General features: G+C 44.9%; 1 protein-coding gene across 2 annotated transcripts; it reads left to right on the top strand.

Moving 5' to 3' along the window:
* Positions 1 to 407: 407 nt before the first annotated feature.
* Positions 408 to 22356, top strand: LOC117455740 (SWI/SNF-related matrix-associated actin-dependent regulator of chromatin subfamily E member 1-like). Of its 2 annotated transcripts, none has more exons than XM_034095285.2 (11): positions 408 to 652; positions 1321 to 1371; positions 1669 to 1712; positions 2024 to 2128; positions 11650 to 11730; positions 12228 to 12359; positions 17210 to 17381; positions 19241 to 19413; positions 19500 to 19601; positions 20593 to 20851; positions 21239 to 22356. In XM_034095285.2, the coding sequence occupies exons 2-11, from the start codon at positions 1365 to 1367 to the stop codon at positions 21451 to 21453; spliced, it is 1290 nt and encodes a 429-aa protein (XP_033951176.1). In that variant the 5' UTR covers positions 408 to 652; positions 1321 to 1364; the 3' UTR covers positions 21454 to 22356. The 2 variants fall into 2 exon arrangements, with proteins under 2 accessions (XP_033951176.1, XP_033951169.1); XM_034095278.2 differs by having other exon boundaries at positions 11647 to 11730.
* Positions 22357 to 22591: the final 235 nt, after the last annotated feature.

Raw genomic sequence — 22591 nt, 5'->3', positions numbered from 1 at the left:
TATCTTTAGGGACTACACTATTACAACTATTGACCTGGGGGCGGCTCTCAAACAATGTGAACAAGAATGCAAAGTATTTCAGTTCTCACAACAAGGGAGCGGAGAATAGGGAAACCTTGATTTTGTCAAAAGCTTAGTGGCCCGTGAAGCCTTCCTAATGCAACTTACGTTATGGTGACATAATGCATAATTCCAACATGTTTTAATACATTTAAAGGCTGAGATTGTGACCTTTTAGAAACTAACTTGGAGTAAACTGAAAATGGCACATTTTAGACCCGCCGTTTTGTGCTTTTGCTTTTATACAAATTAGAGTAAACATGTAACTGTAGCCTACTATGTTTGAAGGTAAAATGTGAATTCTTATTTAGCTGCACTGTAATGTTACCTTCTCTTTTCACTGAATGGACGTTTCTGCTGCTCTATGAATAAGTGAGAGCCGAGCTGTGACAGCTCAGTGCGATGAGCAACAGCATCGCGGCAAGGCACAGCTGGAATGAGCAGAGGGTGGGGGTGCGATTCTGGAAGATTCTACAGGAATCTGCGAGTGGACCCCATTTCATTCGTTTTTTGTGGGGACTGAATCTGGGTGCTAGGTGGGTTAGCATTCACCGTCCAAGCCACAGCCGTGGTTGGGACTAATGGTTTTAGGGTGAGTTTTCCTGCCATTACTCTAGTAAACATGCTTGCTTGTTACCATTTAATCAATGGTAATGTGTACACATCTCCAGATGTGTTCGTTTAAGTTGACATTGCCTGCTAAGAGATGTCATTTTCCTCTCATGTAGGTAGCTAAGCTAAGTAACCAGACCAGCTAACGTTAAGGGAATTGATTAGTCAATCTAATGACACAGTATCCAACACATAGCTGCTGATACATTACGGGTTAAATGGCGCAGGTTAACTAACGCCGCCTGCTGCTCACTAGCTAACTTAGCTAACACACAGCAGTGGCTAGCTCACATAACTAGCTGCATGAATACATGCTAACGTAAGCTTGATGGATACGTTGCAGCACTATACCAGTCTGTAGTAACGCCAACTACCAGCGCTATTTCCTCTATTACAATATCCAAATAGTTATTTGGCATTTCGTACGACCTACATTAAAATGAACGTTGTCCATGAATGGCTTGCAAGTAATACCGCTATCCGACAGTCTGCCCTATCAGAGTAACGTTGAGCTAACGTTGTTTCTGGCCAGCGTCCTCATCTGCATCTCTTTGTTTTGTGTTCTGTATGAAACACCTTGTCCACACGATACATCTCATTACTACACACACAATTATATCATACTAATGTGAAATGTGTTTATTACAGAGCTCATGACTGGAATAGACTGATACCTACTCCTCACTGCAAAGATGTCAAGTAAGGATCTGAGAGTGTGTTGCCTAGCTGAGCTTTATGATGATAATTAAACCTCAAATACATCAGACCTGCTGTTCCCATGTTAAGTGATATATATCATAGCACTTAATAATAACAATTTATTTATAAATTATTTGCAAATTGAGTAAGGTCTAAAGGTTATTAATTTCACTTGGTAATACAGTTTTTTTTAGAAGACATCACTGGAGCTAAGACTAAAGTTGGAGAACTGGAAATGACCTGCTGTTTTACTGGACTAATGCTGATGTTTCATTTGGACCTTTCCTTTTACAACAGAGAGGCCATCCCATGCCCCGCCCCCCCCTCCTGCCCCTACAACAGTAAGACTTTCTAAATAACACCATATAGTATCTTGGTTTCCCGCGTTAATATGATGTTGTGGTTTGAAACTTCATTTTAGAACACGCTTTTAATAGATGTTTAAAATATGTTTTTCAAAGATTCATCTTTTTTGTTGAATGCACAACCTGTGGTATAACTGCTTTTGAAAGATGACTTCCTTATAGCCTCAGCATGAATGCAAGTTTCCTTAATTTTCCTGCTTCTTTTATTGGTTTCTTTACATTTTTTGTCATTTGTTTTGACTTCTTTACTGTCATTTCTCATTCATATTCTCATCTATTTCCATCAGCAAATGTCCAACAGTTCCGGGTTTGTAGGGTACAACCCATACAGCCACCTGGCCTACAACAACTACAGACTGGGAGGAAGCCAAAGCAGCAACAGTCGGGTAACGGTAAGAATATTAGCACAGAGAAAACAAGGTGCCCAAAAATGTCAGGCCGATCCAAATGTAGAAATGAAACCCTGTGACAGTTCAAGTGAAGTTTGACATAACACTCAACAGTCCACTTGCTTAGTCAAAGAAAGACATTGCAGACATATCTTAGAGCTTTCATAAGATTGACCTTGCTTTGCAAAAGAGATAAGATATATGTTAACATTTCCTCTGTTCAAAGAGCATCTGCTGCAGAATAGTCAGTATGAAAAGCCTAACTCATTCTCTTGCGGATGAATCCTTTTATGCATGTCACCCTAAAGTCCCTCTGCTGTCTCCATCACAGTGCAGGCTGGCTTACAGTCCATCTGTGTGCATTCTAACACCACCTGCCTTTCAAAATCTGCACTTCTGACAGCCATGTAGAGTAACCCATGCCATCAGTGTTGCCATGGTATTACAGACTCACTGCATCGTCGTGGCTGCTGAGCAGTCATTTAGTCGCTGCATGCAAGCTGCAGCCAGCTTCCTGTGATAATGGCATTATCGTAAAATCTCAGCTTTAGTTCGATTTTAGTTCACTTTTTTTCATAGTCAGCGCTATTTCATTGTACTCTCTAGGATTCCCAACTCGTGCATGGCCTCAAACTGTCTTTAATTAAATCAAGGTAAAGGGATATTTCCGAGGGTTGTATGAGCTGTTTTCATTTGGAGAAACACACTGTGTGGATGAGGACATCAGCAAAACACATTTTAGCCACCAAAGAAAATGAGGATCAATTTAAGCGGACATTATATTTAGAATATTTGTACCACTGCTGTCAGACAGCCCATTGTGATTGCTAACTGAAGCTGTGCAAACTGTAACTTTCACAGAACATTGGAGTTGCTCGTCTACTTCTGCCATGATCAGTACGTTTGTTTGTGTTATTGTGTAAATAATATAAACTAACTCTATAAAAAAATCTGAATGATCGAAAATAAATGTATTAGGCAGTGGTAGACCAGTAACTCCAGCATTCTGGATTTGAAGAGATCCTTGGCTTCAGTTCCCCATCAGAAAGGGCTGTCTGACAGAAAGGGCAAGTGGAAAGTGAACACTTAAACTGATGTGGGTTTTCTAAGGGGGCTAAAATAAGTGTTGCTGTTGCCCCTATCCTTTGGCTTAGATTATGTGCTGGTTCTCCTTGAATTTGGTTGATCACCATGTACTGTCATTCAGTCAACCCCACTTCCAAACATCCAGAGAGTGGTGCAGTTCTGACGTATTTGTATAGGCCAGGGGTCTCCAACCTTTCTCCACCTGAGAGCTACTTTGAAAAAATGAAAGTGGCCAAGAGCTACTTGCATCGCATCGCTTACATTTATTCACATAGCACATAACACACATAGTTGAATTAAGCTACTTTTGTACACGTGTGAAATTGCAATACCTAAAGCTTATCACAAATCTTAACTTCACATCAAGGTCCAAGAAAACGACAATTTCTCACATATTAATATGGACAACATAGTAAGTACTTCACTGAAGATTCACATACATGTCCAAGAGACAAATACAATGTTTTCACTTCTTATTATGGCCCACATAGTAAATACATCGCCTTAATCACCACCTTGCAAGCATCTTATGGCACGTGTAAAATAATTGCATTCACTCTTTTTTACAGTTAGTGAGATGACTGGTGCTGCATGGAGTCCACCATAGAGGGGTCTGCTGGAGTGTACCCACTTAGGTTCACTCTAATAGAGTCATTTACATGTGCATCAGTCGGTCTTGTTCTGTATTTAGATTTCATGACATTCATGTCAGAAAAAGCTGCTTCACAAAGGTCTGTAGAGCCAAATAAAGCAGACATTTTCAGTGCTGCTTGGTGAATGTTCTTATAGTTGTCTGGGCGTATACAAGGCTCCAGAAATGTTGTGAGTTTTGCTGAGACTTCAGCTGAACATTATTTTGGAGATGTATAACCTCCATCTCTATCTCCACAGGATTGACACTGAACAGTGCAGCCATCTGTTCTTCTTCTTCGTGTTGACATTAAATTATAAACCATAATTAATCAATTGAAGGTCTAGCCTCCCTATATCTGTGTGTGACATTTTTCCATCCTCAAAAACAAAAAATGAATACTTCTGCGGTCTAGCTGCAGCTTCTATCAACGGTCTTCTGTTAAAAAAAGGACACTGAATGTCCTGAATGAGGCATCACACACATGACTTGAGTCTGAACACAGCAGACAACAGGAGTATTTACAACAGCATTATAAAAACAAAAATAGTGCATGTGGGTGCACACTTACATTCTCTGTCTTACTGTTACATGAATCCCATGAATGTATGAGATTAAGTTAGCTTCATCATCTCAATCAGTGAATAATAAAGTTTCTATCGGGTCACTATCAGCCATTATTTTCAGGGCGGGGTTTGGAGGAACGGTGATTGCGGAAGCTTTCCTCCTGCCTTCACAAACTTTACACACGTATTTATCAACTGAAAATAGCAAGAGGACATTCATACTCTGCAATCCAAGACTTGATTGAATCCACCAAAAACCTGACATTACGATAACGAGTGTTTTTCAAAAACACAAATCCCTCCCTGTGTGTCTCTGAGCCGCAGCGACGCAGACTGATTCAGAGCGGGTCATTCTGCTGTTGGTTCTGGACTGGTGCTGCTGGAGAAAGCAGACTGGTCCATGTGTGGTGTCGCTGTGCCGCTGTCACATCTGCTCCTTGATCTCTGCGTCACAGACTAATTTTATATTTGTGTGACAGAAACAATTCTAAAATAAAAACACTTTATTGTCCGGCCGCGGCCGAAAAATGAAGAAGCAACGTTACTACGCTATAATCGATAATCGAGCGGCAAGCTACTGAAAATCTGCCCGCGAGCTACCGGTAGCTCGACGTGTTGGAGACCCCTGGTATAGGCCAACCTGGAAGTTAACATCACAAGGGCTCTCTAAACAGAGACATTGGATTTTGGAGTATTGTATAAAACAAGCTATGTGGCAAACACACTTATGATTCTTACAAATATTACGCAACTTTTATGGTTTTTGAAGCGTTAAGGTTATTGCATGAAGTAAAAATGGAATCACGGTCACATGGCTGCGCTAGGCTAAGGCCGGCTAATGTGCAGCGTGATGATGTTTTGTAGTCTTATTAATTAACTTGTTAGCATCCCCCATTTTTATGACCAAAATTTCTTTTCCCTGGCGACATTAACCAGCTCTGACTGGGGGATCCCAAGGCGCTCCCAGGCCAGCGAAGAGATATAATCCCTCCACCTGGTCCTAGGTCTACCCCTTGGTCTCTTCCCAGCTGGACGTGCCTGGAACACCTCCCTAGGGAGGTGCCCAGGTGGCTCCTTTCGACGCGAAGCAGGAGTGGCTCAACTCCGAGTCCCTCCCGGATGACCGAACTTCTCATCTTATCCCTAAGGGAGACATCAGCCACCCTGCGGAGAAAACCCATCTCGGCCGCTTGTATCCGCGATATCGTTCTTTCGGTCATGACCCGTCCTTATAGGTGAGGGTATGAACGAAAATGGCCCGGTAGACAGAGAGCTTTGCCTTCTGGCTCAGCTCCCTTTTCGTCACAACGGTGCGGTAAAGCGACTGCAGTACCGCTCCGCTGCTCCGATTCTTCGGCCCATCTCACGCTCCATTGTTCCCTCACTCGAGAACAAGACCCTGAGATACTTGAACTCCTTCACTTTGGGTAAGGACTCATTCCCTACTTGGAGTGGACAGTCCATCGGTTTCCAGCTGAGAACCATGGCCTCAGATTTGGAGGTGCTGATCCTCATCCCAGCCGCTTCACACTCGGTTGCGAACCGATCCAGTGAGTGCTGAAGGTCGCAGACCGATGAAGCCATCAGAACCACATCATCTGCAAAAAGCAGTGGTGCAATCCTTAGTCCACCGAACTGCAGACCCCCTCCCCCATGACTACGCCTCAAAATCCGATCCATGTATATTACAAACAGAATTGGTGACAAAGCGCAGCCCTGGCGGAGGCCAACCCTCCCTGGAAATGGGTCCGACTTACTGCCGAGGACCCGGACACAGCTCTCGCTTTGGGAGTACAGAGATTGGATGGCCCTGAGTAGAGACCCCCTCACCCCATACTCCCGCAGCACCTCCCACAGTAACTCCCTGGGAACTCGGTCATACGCCTTCTCCAAGTCTACAAATCACATGTAGACCGGATAAGCGTACTCCCAGGCCCCCTCCAGGATCCTTGCTAGAGTAAAAAGCTGATGTGTCGTTCCACGACCAGGACGGAATCCGCATTGTTCCTCCTCAATCTGAGGTTCGACAATTGGCCTGACCCTCCTTTCGAGTACCTTGGAGTAAACTTTCTCGGGGAGGCTGAGTAGTGTGATGCCTCTGTAATTGGCACACACCCTCTGATCCCCCTTTTTAAAAAGGAGAACCACCACCCCGGTCTGCCACTCCTTCGGTACTGTTTCCGACTTCCACGCAATGTTGATGAGACGTGTCAACCATGACAGTCCCTCAACACCCAGAGCCTTCAGCATTTCCGGGCGGATCTCATCCACCCCCGGGGCTTTGCCACTGTGGAGTTGTTTGACAACCTCAGTGACCTCCCCCCGGGAGATTGGTGTTGATCCCCCGTCATACTCCAGCTCTGCCTCTAACATAGAGGGCGGAGTTGTCGGGTTCAGGAGTTCCTCAAAGTGTTCCTTCCAACGCCCTAACACTCCATCAGTTGAGGTCAACAACCTCCCATCCCTGCTTCCCCCTCCTGAGGTGTAGGACAATTTTCCAGAACAACTTTGGTGCCGCCCGAAAGTCCTTCTCCATATCTTCTTCGAACTTCTCCCACACCCGCTGCTTTGCCTCGGCCACGGATGAAGCTGCTGCCCTTCGGGCCTGTCGGTACCTTGCAACTGCCTCGGGAGTCCCCCGGGATAAAAAATCCCTGAAGGCCTCCTTCTTCAGTCGGACGGCTTCCCTGACCACCGGTGTCCACCAGGAGGTTCGAGGGTTACCGCCCATTGAGGCACCTAGGACCTTGAGACCACAGCTCCCCGCCGCGGCTTCGGCAATAGAGGCTTTGAACATCGACCACTCTGGTTCAATGTCCCCAACCTCCACAGGAAAAAAAACCTCCGAAAAGCTCCGCCGGAGGTGTGAGTTGAAGGCCTCCTGAACTTGGTCCTCCAGACATTCCCAGTTCACCCGAACTACACGTTTGGGCTTACCAGGTCTATCCAGAGGCTTCCCCCGCCACTCGACCCAACTCACCACCAGATGGTGATCAGTTGACAACTCCGCCCCTCTCTTTACCCGAGTGTCCAAAACATACGGCCTCAGGTCCGATGATACGATAACGAAATCGATCATGGACCTTCTGCCTAGGGTGCTCTGGTACCACGTACACTTATGAGCATCCTTATGTTCGAACATGGTGTTTGTTATGGCCAATCCATGACTAGCACAGAAGTCCAGTAACAAACCACTACTCCGGTTCAGATCAGGGGGGCCGTTCCTCCCAATCACGCCCCTCCAAGTGTCTCCATCATTGCCCACATGTGCGTTGAAGTCTCCCAGCAAGATTAAAGAGTCCCCTTCAGGAGCCCCATACAGGACTCTTTCCAGGGTCTCCAAGAAGGCCGTATACTCTGAACTGCTGTTGGGTGCATAAGCACACACAACAGTCAGAGTTTTCCCCACCATAACCCGCAGGCGTAGGGAGGCGACCCTCTCGTCCACTGGGGTAAACTCCAACAACGAAGCACCCAACCAGGGACTTGTGAGTATCCCCACACCCGCCCGGCGCCTCACACCTTGAGCAACTCCGGAGAAGAATAGAGTCCAACCCCTATCCAGAAGTAAGGTTCCAGAGCCGACGCTGTGCGTAGAGGTGAGCCCAACCAGATCCAACTGGTAATGCTCCACCTCCCGCACAAGCTCCGGCTCCTTCCCCCCCAGAGAGGTGACGTTCCACGTCCCCAAAGCCAGCTTCGGTTGCCCGGGTCTGGTCCGTCGAGACGCTTCGCTTTCACTGCCACCCTTCTGGCAGCGCACCCGACCCCATCGCTGTTTCCCGTAGATGGTGGGCCCGCGGGACGAAGAAGCGGAGGTGTTGCCCACGTTGCCTTTTCGGGCTGGGCCCGGCCGGGCTCCGTGGCAAGCCCGGCCACCAGACGCTCGCCGACGAGTCCTCCTTCTGGGCCTGGCTCCAGAAGGGGACCCCGGGCTTCCTCTGGGCCGTGTATCCTCACTTCTTGTTTTTTCTTTCATGAGGTCTTTTGAACCAATCTTAGTCTGGCCCCTTGCCTGAGATCTATTTGCCATGGGAGACCCTACCAGGAACACAAGGTTCCAGACAACACAGCCCCCAGGTTCACCAGGGCACACAAACCTCTCTACCACGGTAAGGTGCTGGTTCTTCAGAGATGGTGATACAAAATGATGCATTTTATTTAAAATTGCATTAGAAGTTCTCATTTTCATATAGCTTTATGTCAAATTACACAACCATGCACTAGGGATGGGAACGATTAATCGAATATTCGAAATGATTCAGGTATTCGAATATGAGTTATGAATATTTTTATTGTAATTTTTTTTTTTTGGGAGGGGTGCCGAAGTTGATTACATATTATCAAATGGAATAATTCAATGTATACAACAGTGCCATAGCTAAGTGTGTTAGGTCTAAAGGTGTGTTTTGCTCACCAGTCCCTCACAGCGGGCAGAGCTGCAGGTGCTGATCTCTCTCTCGCGTCTGGTTATACTTCACTCGCGTTTATGTCCAAATCCATCAGATCTAGCTAGTTGTAGCTAATGATATGGCTGCTGCCCCTCCCTACATGCAGATCACGCAGACTCAAACCTTATCTTATGCCCAAATTCCAGCTGAGAGGGTCTTCTCTACAGCTGGCCTGATTGTGAATCGCCTCCGCACCCGCCTCTCCATGACATGCTCATATTCTTAAAGAAGAATGAGTATTGAATAGCTGCATTCTGTGCATAGGCCCGGTTATAGGTTGTTGATCTCTGTTGTAATAGGGTTACGTTACCCTGACCCGTTATGTTGTTCGTGTATGATCCCTCTTTCATTTAAAAACCAAGTTATGTTTTAAGCATGAAAGCTGCAGGCCTATAGCTGTCAACTGTTCACACTGTGATCACCAGTTCAATACATTTGACAAATTCGACTTGGTTTCTTGGTTTCTTCCTGTGGAGGTTGGGGACATTGAACCAGAGTGGTCGGTGTTCAAAGCCTCTATTGCCGAAGCCGCGGTGGGGAGCTGTGGTCTCAAGGTCTTAGGTGCCTCAAGGGGCGGTAACCCTCGAACCTCCTGGTGGACACCGGTGGTCAGGGAAGCCGTCCGACTGAAGAAGGAGGCCTTCAGGGATTTGTTATCCCGGGGGACTCCCGAAGCAGTTGCAAGGTACCGACAGGCCCGAAGGGCAGCAGCCTCATCCGTGGCCGAGGCAAAGCAGCGGGTGTGGGAGAAGTTCGGAGAAGACATGGAGAAGGACTTTCGGGCGGCACCAAAGTTGTTCTGGAAAACTGTCCGACACCTCAGGAGGGGGAAGCAGGGAACCATCCAAGCTGTGTACAGTAAGGATGGGACGTTGTTGACCTCAACTGATGGAGTGTTGGGACGTTGGAAGGAACACTTTGAGGAACTCCTGAACCCGACAACTCCGCCCTCTATGTTAGAGGCAGAGCTGGAGTATGACGGGGGATCAACGCCAATCTCCCGGGGGGAGGTCACTGAGGTCGTCAAACAACTCCACAGTGGCAAAGCCCCGGGGGTGGATGAGATCCGCCCGGAAATGCTGAAGGCTCTGGGTGTTGAGGGACTGTCATGGTTGACACGTCTCATCAACGTTGCGTGGAAGTCGGAAACGGTACCGAAGGAGTGGCAGACCGGGGTGGTGGTCCCCCTTTTCAAAAAGGGGGATCAGAGGGTGTGTGCCAATTACAGAGGCATCACACTACTCAGCCTCCCCGGGAAAGTTTACTCCAAGGTACTCGAAAGGAGGGTCAGGCCGATTGTCGAACCTCAGATTGAGGAGGAACAATGCGGATTCCGTCCTGGTCGTGGAACGACGGATCAGCTTTTTACTCTCGCAAGGATCCTGGAGGGGGCCTGGGAGTACGCTTATCCGGTCTACATGTGTTTTGTAGACTTGGAGAAGGCGTATGACCGGGTTCCCAGGGAGTTACTGTGGGAGGTGCTGCGGGAGTATGGGGTGAGGGGGTCTCTACTCAGGGCCATCCAATCTCTGTACTCCCAAAGCGAGAGCTGTGTCCGGGTCCTCGGCAGTAAGTCGGACCCATTTCCGGTGAGGGTTGGCCTCCGCCAGGGCTGCGCTTTGTCACCAATCCTGTTTGTAATATACATGGATCGGATTTCGAGGCGTAGTCGTGGGGGGGGGGGTCTGCAGTTCGGTGGACTAAGGATTGCACCACTGCTTTTTGCAGATGATGTGGTTCTGATGGCTTCATCGGTCTGCGACCTTCAGCACTCACTGGATCGGTTCGCAACCGAGTGTGAAGCGGCTGGGATGAGGATCAGCACCTCCAAATCTGAGGCCATGGTTCTCAGCAGGAAACCGATGGACTGTCCACTCCAAGTAGGGAATGAGTCCTTACCCCAAGTGAAGGAGTTCAAGTATCTCGGGGTCTTGTTCTCGAGTGAGGGATCAATGGAGCGTGAGATGGGCCGGAGAATCGGAGCAGCGGGAGCGGTATTGCAGTCGCTTTACCGCACCGTTGTGACGAAAAGGGAGCTGAGCCGGAAGGCAAAGCTCTCTGTCTACCGGGCCATTTTCGTTCCTACCCTCACCTATGGTCATGAAGGATGGGTCATGACCGAAAGAACGAGATCGCGGATACAAGCGGCCGAGATGGGTTTCCTCCGCCGGGTGGCTGGTGTCTCCCTTAGAGATAAGGTGAGAAGTTCGGTCATCAGGGAGGGACTCGGAGTTGAGCCGCTCCTCCTTCGCGTCGAAAGAAGCCAGTTGAGGTGGTTCGGGCACCTAGTTAGGATGCCACCTGGGCGCCTCCCTAGGGAGGTGTTCCAGGCACGTCCAGCTGGGAAGAGACCAAGGGGTAGACCTAGGACCAGGTGGAGGGATTATATCTCTTCGCTGGCCTGGGAGCGCCTTGGGATCCCCCAGTCAGAGCTGGTTGATGTCGCCAGGGAAAAGAAAGTTTGGGGCTCTCTGCTGGAACTGCTGCCCCCGCGACCCGACCACGGATAAGCGGGAGAAGATGGATGGATGGACTTGGTTTCTATACTTATTTGAATGTATTTATTTATTTATTTTTTGTAAACAACTTTTCTTTTATAGGATATGTACATTTCGGTTAATCGGTTAACCGTTTTTTTCGGGGTCGAATATTCCAATATACATTTGCTTTCAAATTCCCATCCCTACCAGCATCATAACCTGTTTTCAGCCTAGCAACTGTGTATAAGTGGTTGCCAGATAAGGCTACAGTCACCATGCCTTAGTGTGATTCTTTTTCTTTCTACAGCAGAACTCCTCTGGAATAAATATCCCAAAGCCACCCAAGCCGCCTGATAAGCCATTGATGCCATATATGAGATATAGTCGTAAGGTAAGTACACAGTGTGAAATTGCTGGCTTGAGCACATATTATAGACCGATTCTTTGCCACATAGTAACCAATGTAAAAATTGCACCCATTTTTTACAAGGCATTTAACTAAAACATTTAATTTAAAAACATTAAAATGAAACTCGGACTAATGGGCACACAGAGCGTTAACATTAGTCAAACTGTTTCAAAATGTTAAGCTGACATCAACTCTTGCAAACACCCTAGCGTTTAAGTAATCATTTACTTATTGTGATGCTTAATATTTGTATTAGCTGTGTGAATATGTAATCATAGCAAAATAAAATATAAATACATCAAGAGACAGGAAGTCTTCATTTCATAGCACTGGCGCAGCTTGTAATGCGCTGGTTTTACTGAGAGAGCATCTTTGTCAAAGCACACGGCCTCCTCTGGTTTGTGACCTCTCTGCTAAGAGATACCCTCCTAAAGAACCTCCAACCCAACCCCACACCCATGTGTGGTTCTCATCACCAGGTTTGGGATCAAGTAAAAGCCTCCAATCCTGATCTGAAGCTATGGGAAATTGGGAAGATAATCGGTGGCATGTGGAGGGACCTCACTGATGAGGAGAAACAGGATTATTTGAATGACTACGAAGCAGAGAAGGTTGGTTGTTTTACAAGGGGTGTCTTTGGGTTTTGATTCTGATGGGTGGTAAATGTAGACCAGTAGATGTATCTCCACATGACTCCATACTGTTGTGGTTCCCTCCTGTCATCATTCCTTTCCTTCTAACAGTATTTTGTATCAATGTGGCCTGCTGACATTCTTGTATTTTGTCATTGAAATAAGGAGCCAGCTTGCAATAAAAAAGCATGTCAATAGACTTAAAGAACTTGTATATTTAAACAAGATACCACTGACAGATGTAAGGGCTAAGCTAGGGGTGGGCGATATTGAAAAATATAATATCACAATATTTTTCAAGCAGTATCACGATAGACGATATTTATCACGATATTTGTTCATGTCGGTTATTATGGTTATTTTTCAAGTTACTTAACAGTACAAGCACCAGGTATCACAAACTAAAATAAAAAGGAGTAAGAGACCAAAATACCATTTCAAGCTGGTTTTAATTCTGCAATGAATCCCTGAATGAACAATTCAACAGGAATGTTGATATGGCTTCCTCAGTGTTCAAGTAGGTAGGCCTACACCCTACACAACAAACATTAACACTGGTTTCTTCACCAAGTAAAGTGCACTCTCTTGCTAAATGAAATAAAATATTCAAGGCACAGTTACTCAGTATAAAAATGCACTTTCTGTTTTAGGTAGCACTAGCAGTGATGTAACATCAATAAACATGAAAAGGAGAGTAAAACATAACTAAGTAAAACATAAAACATCAATGAGGGAAGGTCAGTGCCAAACAATTAAAATGTAAACTTTAGACATGAAGTGCAATCAAAGACTTTAACATAACTGAACATCTGTTTCAAAAAGGAAAAACAATATAAATACCTTATTGATCAAATAAAATATAAGCCAACAGAATCAACCAAGACAATAAATGAAGTGCAATACTGTCTGAATCCTGACTAGACAGCTTGGGTTTTACTAACCGTTATCAGTATTTAGTCACTTCGGCATCATTTTGAAACGTGTTACAATTAAATCACGGTAAAATAGGTTAATTTTGTCGTAGTTGGTTTCCACCACAGTATTTACATGGATATAAGCCCCGCCCCTCTCCAGGGCGTCCTGTTTGAATGACAGGAGTAAACACAGCTGACAGCCGCGGTGAAACTCCAGCGGTTAGGGTGAGAATATTCGCATTGCGTCCGTTGTGAACGCAGCAGAGACCACTGTTCTGACGCTTTTAAAGCAACTTCGAGATTTTAACAGTATCAGGGGCACGCAGGCCATGGTGGCCGAAGGACGTACAATTATTTTCGGGGCTTCACGGCCAGACCGGCCGTCATGGCCGCCGTGAAAATCCTACCCTGGTGCACTATCACGATAGATATGATATCTCTGAAAAGGCATATCGTGGAGACCTAATATTGTCTCGACGATATATATCGTCATATCGCCCACCCCTAAACTAAGCCCACATTTCCTAAAATCCCAGAAATGCAATGTTTAATGTAGTATTTTAAATCTTTCAAATGAACGAAAGCATTTCAAAAGCGGTAAATAAAGATATGTTTTATCTTCTATAGAGGACTACTGTCAATCATTGTGCCAAGCAGAGATGGGGTCGTTACTAAACATTTTTAATATATTACATATTATTACTTTTTTTAAAAAGTAATATATTACACTACTTCGTTACTCTCTACATAAAGTAATTCGTTACTTTACTCGTTACTTTACTGGCAGGGCCAGCCCGCCCCTCCCTACAGGCAAGATCACGCAGACTGCTAAAGTTTCAAAAAAGACACCAGAGCCTGTTTTAGATATTGTAACTACGCAAGGAACAAAACTTGAAGTTGTTGCCTGTTACAAATACCTTGGTATCTGGCTTGATGATTGTCTTACTTTTAAACTTCAGGTCACTAATCTGCTTAAAAAGCTGAGGGTTAGGCTAGGTTTCTTCTACAGGAACAAGTCCTGTTTCTCATTTGAAGCCAGGAAAAGGCTAGTCACTGTGACCTTTTGACCTGTGCTGGACTATGGTGATTTGATATATATGAATGCACCTGCCCATTGCCTGGAAAAGTTAGATGCTGCGTATCACAGTGCTCTGAGATGTGTTACTAACTGTAAAGCACTTACTCATCACTGTACCCTGTATGCCAAGGCAGGTCTGCCTTCACTAACTGTACGGAGGCTCAGTCACTGGTACACTTTTATTTATAAAGCCATGTTGGGTAAACTACCTTTTTATATCTGATCTCTCGACGAATTGAAAGTACGTATTGCCTGAGATCTCATGATGTTGTTTTATTAAATGTGCCAAGTGCTAGGACTGTCTTAGGGAAGAAAGCTTTTAGATGTGCAGCTCCACTAACTTGGAACAGTCTGCAAACATGTTTAAAACTGAGCACTTTGGTTCCCCTGCATCACTTTAAAACTCGGCTGGGTGCCATGCTGTCTGATACTCATGGTACCTGTCACTGTAAATAGAGTTTACATTATGTTGTATGTCATCCTTATTGTTGTTCTGTTGTTTTTATGTTACATGTGTAACTAATGTCCTGCAGGTCACCCTTGAAAAAGAGATCTTTTGATCTCAAGGGGCTTCACCTGGTTAAATAAAGGCTACAAACAAACAAACAAATGTTCTCTTTAGTTCAGTTTCCATTGTCGCATAAGACTGATCCAGATCCTGAATGTTTTCCTATCTGACCGTGGCTGTCCTCTGTCTCCTGCTATCTGTATTTTGCGCAGTATATCTCTGCTCACGCTGTTGCGTCGGCGTGTTCTCCTGCGTTTTGCCATGTGTCGCACTGGAACACACCGCAAAGACTTCAGCCGGGCACGTACGAACTGCGCATGCGTGAGTGGCAATAACTCTCCTTACCAGCAGGCGGCGGTAGTGTGTATTCGTCATTCAAAACAGGCAACAACCGGAAAACAGAGAAGAAGAACAGACATTAAGGCCCAGTTGTCACTACCCGATCCGTCACCCTGCCCGATCGGTTCTGCGCATGTGCGAGAGGGTCCGCCATGTTGGACAACTCCGGACGGCAACACCAGATGGACATTTGACACAGTGGCTTTTAGCAAAGCTCAAAAAGAAAACTCGAGAGAGATGAGTTATTGTTATTACAACGTGACTTCACTATTATTTAACAACTCTTTTTATTGGGTTCTTTTATTTGGGGTTAAGTACATTGTCAGAATAAGTGAGGAATGAATTTAACTTCTGTTAGACAGCCATATGCCATACATTTTTGCATACATTCACAGTAAATATTTATTGAGTATGATAGCTGTCTAACAGAAGTTAAATCTATTTCTCACTTATTCTGACAATGTACTTAACCCCAAATAAAAGAACCCAATAAAAAGAGTTGTTAAATAATAGTGAAGTCACGTTGTAATAACAATAACTCATCTCTCTCGGTTTTTCTTTTTGAGCTTTGCTAAAAGCCACTGTGTCAAGTGTCCATCTTGGATTGCCGTCCGGACTTCCGGACCATCTCGCACATGCGCAGAACCGATCGGGTAGGGTGACGGATCGGGTAGTGACACCATTCCCAAACCGCCCCCTACACCCTACCCCTCCGTTTGCGTGTTCACGCGGAGGGTCCGCCATATTGAGGGCTGTTCCAAAGCAACGAGTGTGGAGGGGGAGTGGGCTATCAAGCCCTCAAACAGCGAGTCTGCAGCGGTGCTGACTTGAGACCGGTCTCTACCTGACCGGAGTCACGCTGTGTGTGTCCGTCAGGAAACAAGCTGTTTACAAGTAGTTCCAGCAAACATCCACTGATAAACTGCGATGTTAACAACCTCATGATAACCTCATATGTTTTTAACTTAGGATCATACCTGTGTTTAGTCTAGAAAAAGGTAAATGTGTGCATTTTATTATAAAGTTGTGTATATTTAAAAACTAAGATGCTTATAAACATCAGGTTTAAAACTAAAAGAGCTTTGAAACACAATGAAAGATGTTTGGAGTTTTATTTGAGTTATTCATTTAAACTTTTTGTCTAAGAGATGCTGATTTGAAACCGTTGTTACATACAGTTACGGCATTTCCTGTTTCTGCCGGAGAGAGAGGAGGCCGCCCCAAAGCTTGCTGCTGTATTTACTCCCTCCATCTGACAGGAGGGAGCCTCGTTGAGCTGCGAGTGTGGCGAGAGACGGAGTTCACTCCGTCACGGAGGGGTGGGGTCGAGGGAGTGGTTTGGGATTGGGCCAAACAAACAATAGCGTGTGCATTAGCTTCACTTTAGCATGTGTTCTTTGCAGGTGTTTGTTGAGGTTTGACGTGGTGTTTACAGCAGTGGATAACAGCTTCTGGCCTGGACACAGTTTGCACCTCACCGTCACATTCCTGTCTATTCTTCGGACGAACTCAAAATAATGGGCTGACCTCCACCGCTCGAAAGTTATCGCTGACTCAGCCATGTTTATGCAGCACTGCACGTGAAGATGTGGATGCGCGCGCAGATTACGTACATATAAACCTGCGGCGGAAACCATGCGGAAACCCCTCTTGTCTGTCAGTGTGATGATTATGACTGATTTTAGTAAGTAACGAAGTAACGCGTGTCGGGGGAATGTTAGTAACTGTAGTGTGATTACTGAATTATAAAAGTAGCGCGTTACACTACAACGTTACCGACAAAAGTAATATTATTACAGTAACGCGTTACACCCAACTGCCAAGTTAACTTTGTCAGTTGATTTAAAATGAAGGAACCTTCACGAAAATAAGACTGATGAGTCTTTTGTATATTCCTTTTATCTGATCATTATTATTAAACGAGGGGTCCATGTTTTGTCTGCTTGCCATCTCTGTTTCTTCGTCATTCCTGTTCTTTTTTCCACCGTAGATTGAGTACAATGAGAGTATGAAGGCCTATCACAACTCGCCAGCCTACCTGGCCTACGTCACTGCAAAGAGCCGGGCCGAGGCAGCTCAGGAGGAGGAGAGCCGGCAGAGGCAGTCCAGGCTGGACAAGGGCGAGCCGTACATGAGCATCCAGCCAGCGGAGGATCCAGATGGTAAGGCCTCTCAACTAAATGCTTTGGCTCCCAAGGTTTAAAGCACTATGACAGAGCTGTGATCACTGTAGCGCGACCACACAGAGTTGCCAGTTCATACACCCAGAGACTGTATTATCTCCCCTTACCCCAACCCCTCCAACTCTGCTACAACCAAGATTTCTGGTTATGCTACCATTTGAAATATCATTTCTGCTGTTCATCTGCAAAATGAAGGAACATGTGTCTTTGTTTTTCCCATCTGTTTACATATTGTAGGTATTCCTGGCATTGGTTTAGACATAATTGCAAAATGTACATTCTTTTCTCTGTTGTTTTAAAAACTCACACACACATGTTAGACACACAAGCCAGAAGAAGACGTTTGAATTACACCCACCTCAAGGAAATGATACTTGTCTGGGGTCTGGCTGGGTTACAGTGGAAGATAATGATGTACAGGAAAACTACAGATAACCGAGTGCTATTTAGAAACACCCAGACTATAAAAATGTCAGAGTCGGTCTCCCACTGGGTTGGGTTCTCGGCAGACTGCACGTACGTCACGTCAATGATTAAATAAGATGTAGCTCTCCGGGTGGCTGCATAACCTTACAGATTGTGCTTTATTAATAAATACAGTCTTAAATGAGTTCCACTTGAAGCTGCTGCCATGTGTTATTTTTCACTCAGTAGTACTAACCAGCCAGACTAAATTACAAATGTTTGCCCAACACTTAACATGTACAACAATAAGCATGTAGATTACATTGTTAAAGAATGTGAAATATCCACACATTCTCCTGAATCTGTGACCATAAATGAAGCTTCAGAATGTATTACCTCCCCTGACTGTTTCCTGTTGTGGTGGTGACATACCAGCTGCATGAGCATCTTTTGAAACGTTCAACTCTGCACTATGCACACATGGGTGCACAGCAGCAAGGGGTTCAGGTGATGGAAGCCAAGCAAAGTCTCGCCACATCAAAGCCCAAAAGGAGTGCCTGGCGTGTGATGGTGTTAACTGGTGGAAAGTGCACATTTAAAAGGGGGAAGCAACCGGTAAATAAATGTGCAGATTGAGAAACAACTCGTGTCATTTCAATCAAATGTATTTCTAAATACAGCTAGTGTCTAAAGTAGAGATTTAGATGGGTAAGATTCACTCATTTGGTCTGTTGATGTTCTATCAAATTTCAATTGCTGGAACGTTCATGTTCTTGTCGATCGTCCATAACATATATACTAAAACAACTTCCAGAACAACATTCTCTGTCATTTACATAACTTGTTTTGAATTGAAGCACAAAGGATATTTGTATTGTTTTCATCCAGTGCGCTCCTGGATTGGGAGCTGACTTCTTTAGACATCTGAACAGACGTGAGGAGAACTGCATACGGACACAGTCCTCTCCATACGTCATAACAGAGCAGAAGCAAAGCCATTGTTAAACATCAAGTCAGTTATTTAGGCAGAACTAATCACCGTTAGCCTCTATATTTTATTCTGAATCCATTTGCAAAAAATCTTCCCGTATTTAAATGGCGGTGAAGTATACATTTAAGGCAAAGAGTAACATTTGCGGACGAATTAAAATTGCTGATTACATCTTAAATTGTCCACTTACCCTCAAGTTGAATCTACGTCATAATTAAGGGCTTGTCCCATTCACCTTACAATAACGGTTCTGCTTTGCTTAAGGATGTATTTTGACTGTCCTTAACTCTAACTCCGCATACATAGTGAGCAGTATCTCTTTCATGTTCATACCCTGCTGATATAGCAGTGTATGCATCATGTTGATGTGTACGGTGTTAGCCTCTCATACAGTAGGGGTATGAAAGACAATAAACGCTCATTTCTTTTTTTATGTCTTCAGATTACGACGACGGGTTCTCTACAAAGCACTCGGCTGCAGCTCGTTTCCAACGCAACCACCGTCTGATCAGCGAGATCCTCAGTGAGAGCGTGGTCCCTGATGTGCGCTCAGTTGTGACCACTGCTCGCATGCAAGTCCTCAAACGGCAGGTCCAGTCTTTGATGGTACACCAGGTATGATGAGGTCTTCCGTACTTCACGTAGTTGTTAGTTGGGGCTTAATAATGTAATAACCGCGGTGCCTGTGTGTTTCGTGTCAGAGAAAGTTGGAGGCAGAGTTGCTTCAGATCGAAGACCGCCACCAGGACAAGAAAAGAAAATTCATCGAGGCCACCGAGTCGTTCACAAATGAGCTGAAAAGGGTACGGCGTCTTCTCACATTAATTTGGTCATCGCTTACTCGCACGCAAGCTCATTTGTTTAACTGCAGCTCTGGCTGTGTGCCAGTCTACGTCTGCCTTAAGCCACCAGCTGCTGCTAACTCCATGCACATGTTCTGGCAATCATATAGCTGTCATCGTCTACAATTTGTGGCCCCATAATACCCGTTGTTTTGAAATGAGATGCAGTGCGGTGCAGTTAAATGTACTGTCAACTGCTCACAGGAGGCGGCGCCATTTAGCCTTTACACTCACAGCACTGAGTGAGAAGACATTTATAACCTTTATTAAAGTACCTAAGTGCATTTACTCAAGTGCTGTACTTAAGTACCATTTTGAGAGACTTGTACTTTACTTGAGTATTTGCATTTTTTGCTATTTGTACTTCTACTCTGCTACAGTTCAGAGGTAAATGGTGTACTTCTACTCCACTACATGTATTTATACCTTTAGTTACTTTACAGACTTTAGTTCCACCTGGAGTAAATCCACCAGCTACCCTGCAGTCTACAAAGTACTTCAGACTAGCTGCACCTTCACCAGCTTTGAGAACACTTTGATGATCAATCATTATAAAACATATCATATATATTATTCTGAAATGGACCAATCAAACAACGACTACTTTTACTGTCGCTACTTTCACTATATTTTGATGATAATACTTTTGTACTCTTACTTCAGTAACATTTTTATTGCAGGGCTTTTACTGTAACAGAGTATTTCTACACTCTGGTACTTCTACTTTTGCTTAAGTACAAGATCTGAGTACTTCTCCCACCTCTGGTTATAGAACTCATTAGTTACATACGTAAGTTTGATTGTTTTTCAAACTTGCCCATATATGTTTAATCTATCATTTTGTAAGTATCAAAACACATTATTCCAAATAACACATATAAATGCTCAGGAGTGCAGCAATTGCTTTCACCGTTCTCCATGTAATGACCTCCCCGGTTGCTGTGCTTTAAAGCTGTGCCGTATGAAGGTGGAAGTGGACATGGAGAAGATTTCTACAGAGATTTCAGCAGCAGAAGAGGGAGCCCGCAAACGCATGGCCGACCGTGAGAAGGATGCAGGAGAGCGAGGTGCACGGGAGGCCCCCAGCTGTGTCTTAGCAGAGGAAGATAAACACGTATGTGCCACGCACGGCAGCAAGCCCAAAAACCCTCTGAGTGAAGGGGGCAGCACCGAGGGCGAGGGAGCAGAGACCAGCAGCACAGAGGCACAAGGTGAGCTATCTGGCCGTTATGTTGATCCACCTTAAGTAAGAATTCCAGTATTGGAGCTTTTAAAGCCAGACACCAGACACTTAAGTTTTCGAGGCGCACTACAGGCACTGATGGGAGACGGATTCTGCCATTTGCTTTTTCATCGCAAGTAAGCTTTATTCTATTGGAGTGTCTTCAGTTCCCAAACCGAAAGTGTGTCTTCTCCAATTCATTGTTTCCTGAGCAATTCCAGAGAAGATGACATCACACATTTGATATTTAGCAATCTAGTCTTTTGATTTGAGAAGGAAGCTTGTACTTTTGGACAGTACTGGACCTCAAGAATGATGCATGTTGAATAAAGGCTGAGGTCCTCTGTAACCTAATGTTCTTGTGTCCTTGACTCAGGGAAGCCAAAATCCTCTGAAGAGGTTGAGGCTCATCCAGGCAGCGAGGAGGGCGCATCGGAGGACAAGGAGAGCGTCCCAGAGGGAGCCATGGAGGAGGGGTCCAGCGACAGTAACACGGGCTCAGAGACCCCCTCTGCTCAGACAGAAGAGGCCCAGCCCAGTGAGCCATCAGAGGGGCCCAGCAGGGCGAGAGCAGCGCAGTCCAACACCTAACTGTTTCACCCTCTGATCGTATATATATTACACAGTGTCATCTCAGTTTGTCAAAGCGTATGAAGAACATCCACATGTTTCAAAAGCTCGAGGCAAAGATGATGTTTTAGCCGAGTTTGAAAACACCAAGGCTCCCAGACATGCGCTGAATACAAATGAATGGTGAATATAAAGCACTTGGAGCCGACAATGCAATGACCCTGTCCAAAAGAAATGATCAATGGCTGCTACAGTAAGTGTGCCACGTGAAAGCACTCTTTCCTCCACAGGCTTCTGGCCATTGGAAGAACCCATACAGGCCCTCTTCAGCACATATGGATACATATCTCCAGCACTAGGTCTGGCCGGGGCAGACAGGCTATTAGAAAGAGAAGGCTGCCACATGAAACAAGCATTGTTCAGTGTTATATTTAACTTAGTCCTTTGTATTGGAGTGACCTTGTTGCTATTATTGTTATTTTTGCATGTTGCTATTTAAAAAATCAAGTCAGCATACTTGTGAAGCTGGAGAATATTTGTTTACTCTTTGTATCAGTGTTACAGTGACAGTATTGTCTCAGGAGTTTGTATTCATTAGTAATAAGTATTTTTGTCATCATTTGGTATCATACTTGTGTATCTGTTGTCAACACGACCATCAATGCTGTACAATGCTCGACCAACTGTGTTCTCAAGTTTGCTAGCTGTCAATCAAATCAAAAGCAGTACGCTTAGAACATTTCTGTGTTATGATCAAGTTTGCTATTTTCAGCCGAAAAACTTTTAAATGTACCGTAATTGTGTACACCGTGTAACGAGGTTTGCTTGAACTTTCCATGTTGTGAAGCAGCTTGAAGAACATTCATAAACATGCAGTCTTCAAATGAATTTCTTTTTGCATATTTATACCAATAAACTTTTCTACCCTGAACAAGCTCTCAATTGATTGTTATGACCATTTATACCTTAAAGGTCCCATGTCATGGCCATTTCTACTGATCAGAATTCCATTGTTGAGGTCTACTAGAATAGATTTACATTGTGCAATGTTCCAAACTCACATTGGTTTCTCACAGCATCTCTGTATGCAGTGGTTCTCAAATGGGGGTACGCGGACCCCTAGGGGTACGTTGGAGTACTGCAGGGGGTACGTGAGATT

This window comes from Pseudochaenichthys georgianus, chromosome 1, assembly GCF_902827115.2.
Source record: "Pseudochaenichthys georgianus chromosome 1, fPseGeo1.2, whole genome shotgun sequence".
In the NCBI taxonomy this organism is placed as follows: Eukaryota; Metazoa; Chordata; class Actinopteri; order Perciformes; family Channichthyidae; genus Pseudochaenichthys; species Pseudochaenichthys georgianus.
The sequence above is the reverse complement of the archived record's forward strand: the minus strand, read 5'-3'. Positions and strand labels throughout refer to the sequence as shown.

Excerpts from the sequence above, each read along its gene's own strand:
- LOC117455740 (XM_034095278.2), top strand. Across the intron at positions 11,731-12,227 it reads ATATGAGATATAGTCGTAAG|GTTTGGGATCAAGTAAAAGC; the intron begins GTAAGTACACAG and ends TCTCATCACCAG. Across the intron at positions 19,414-19,499 it reads AGTCTTTGATGGTACACCAG|AGAAAGTTGGAGGCAGAGTT; the intron begins GTATGATGAGGT and ends GTTTCGTGTCAG.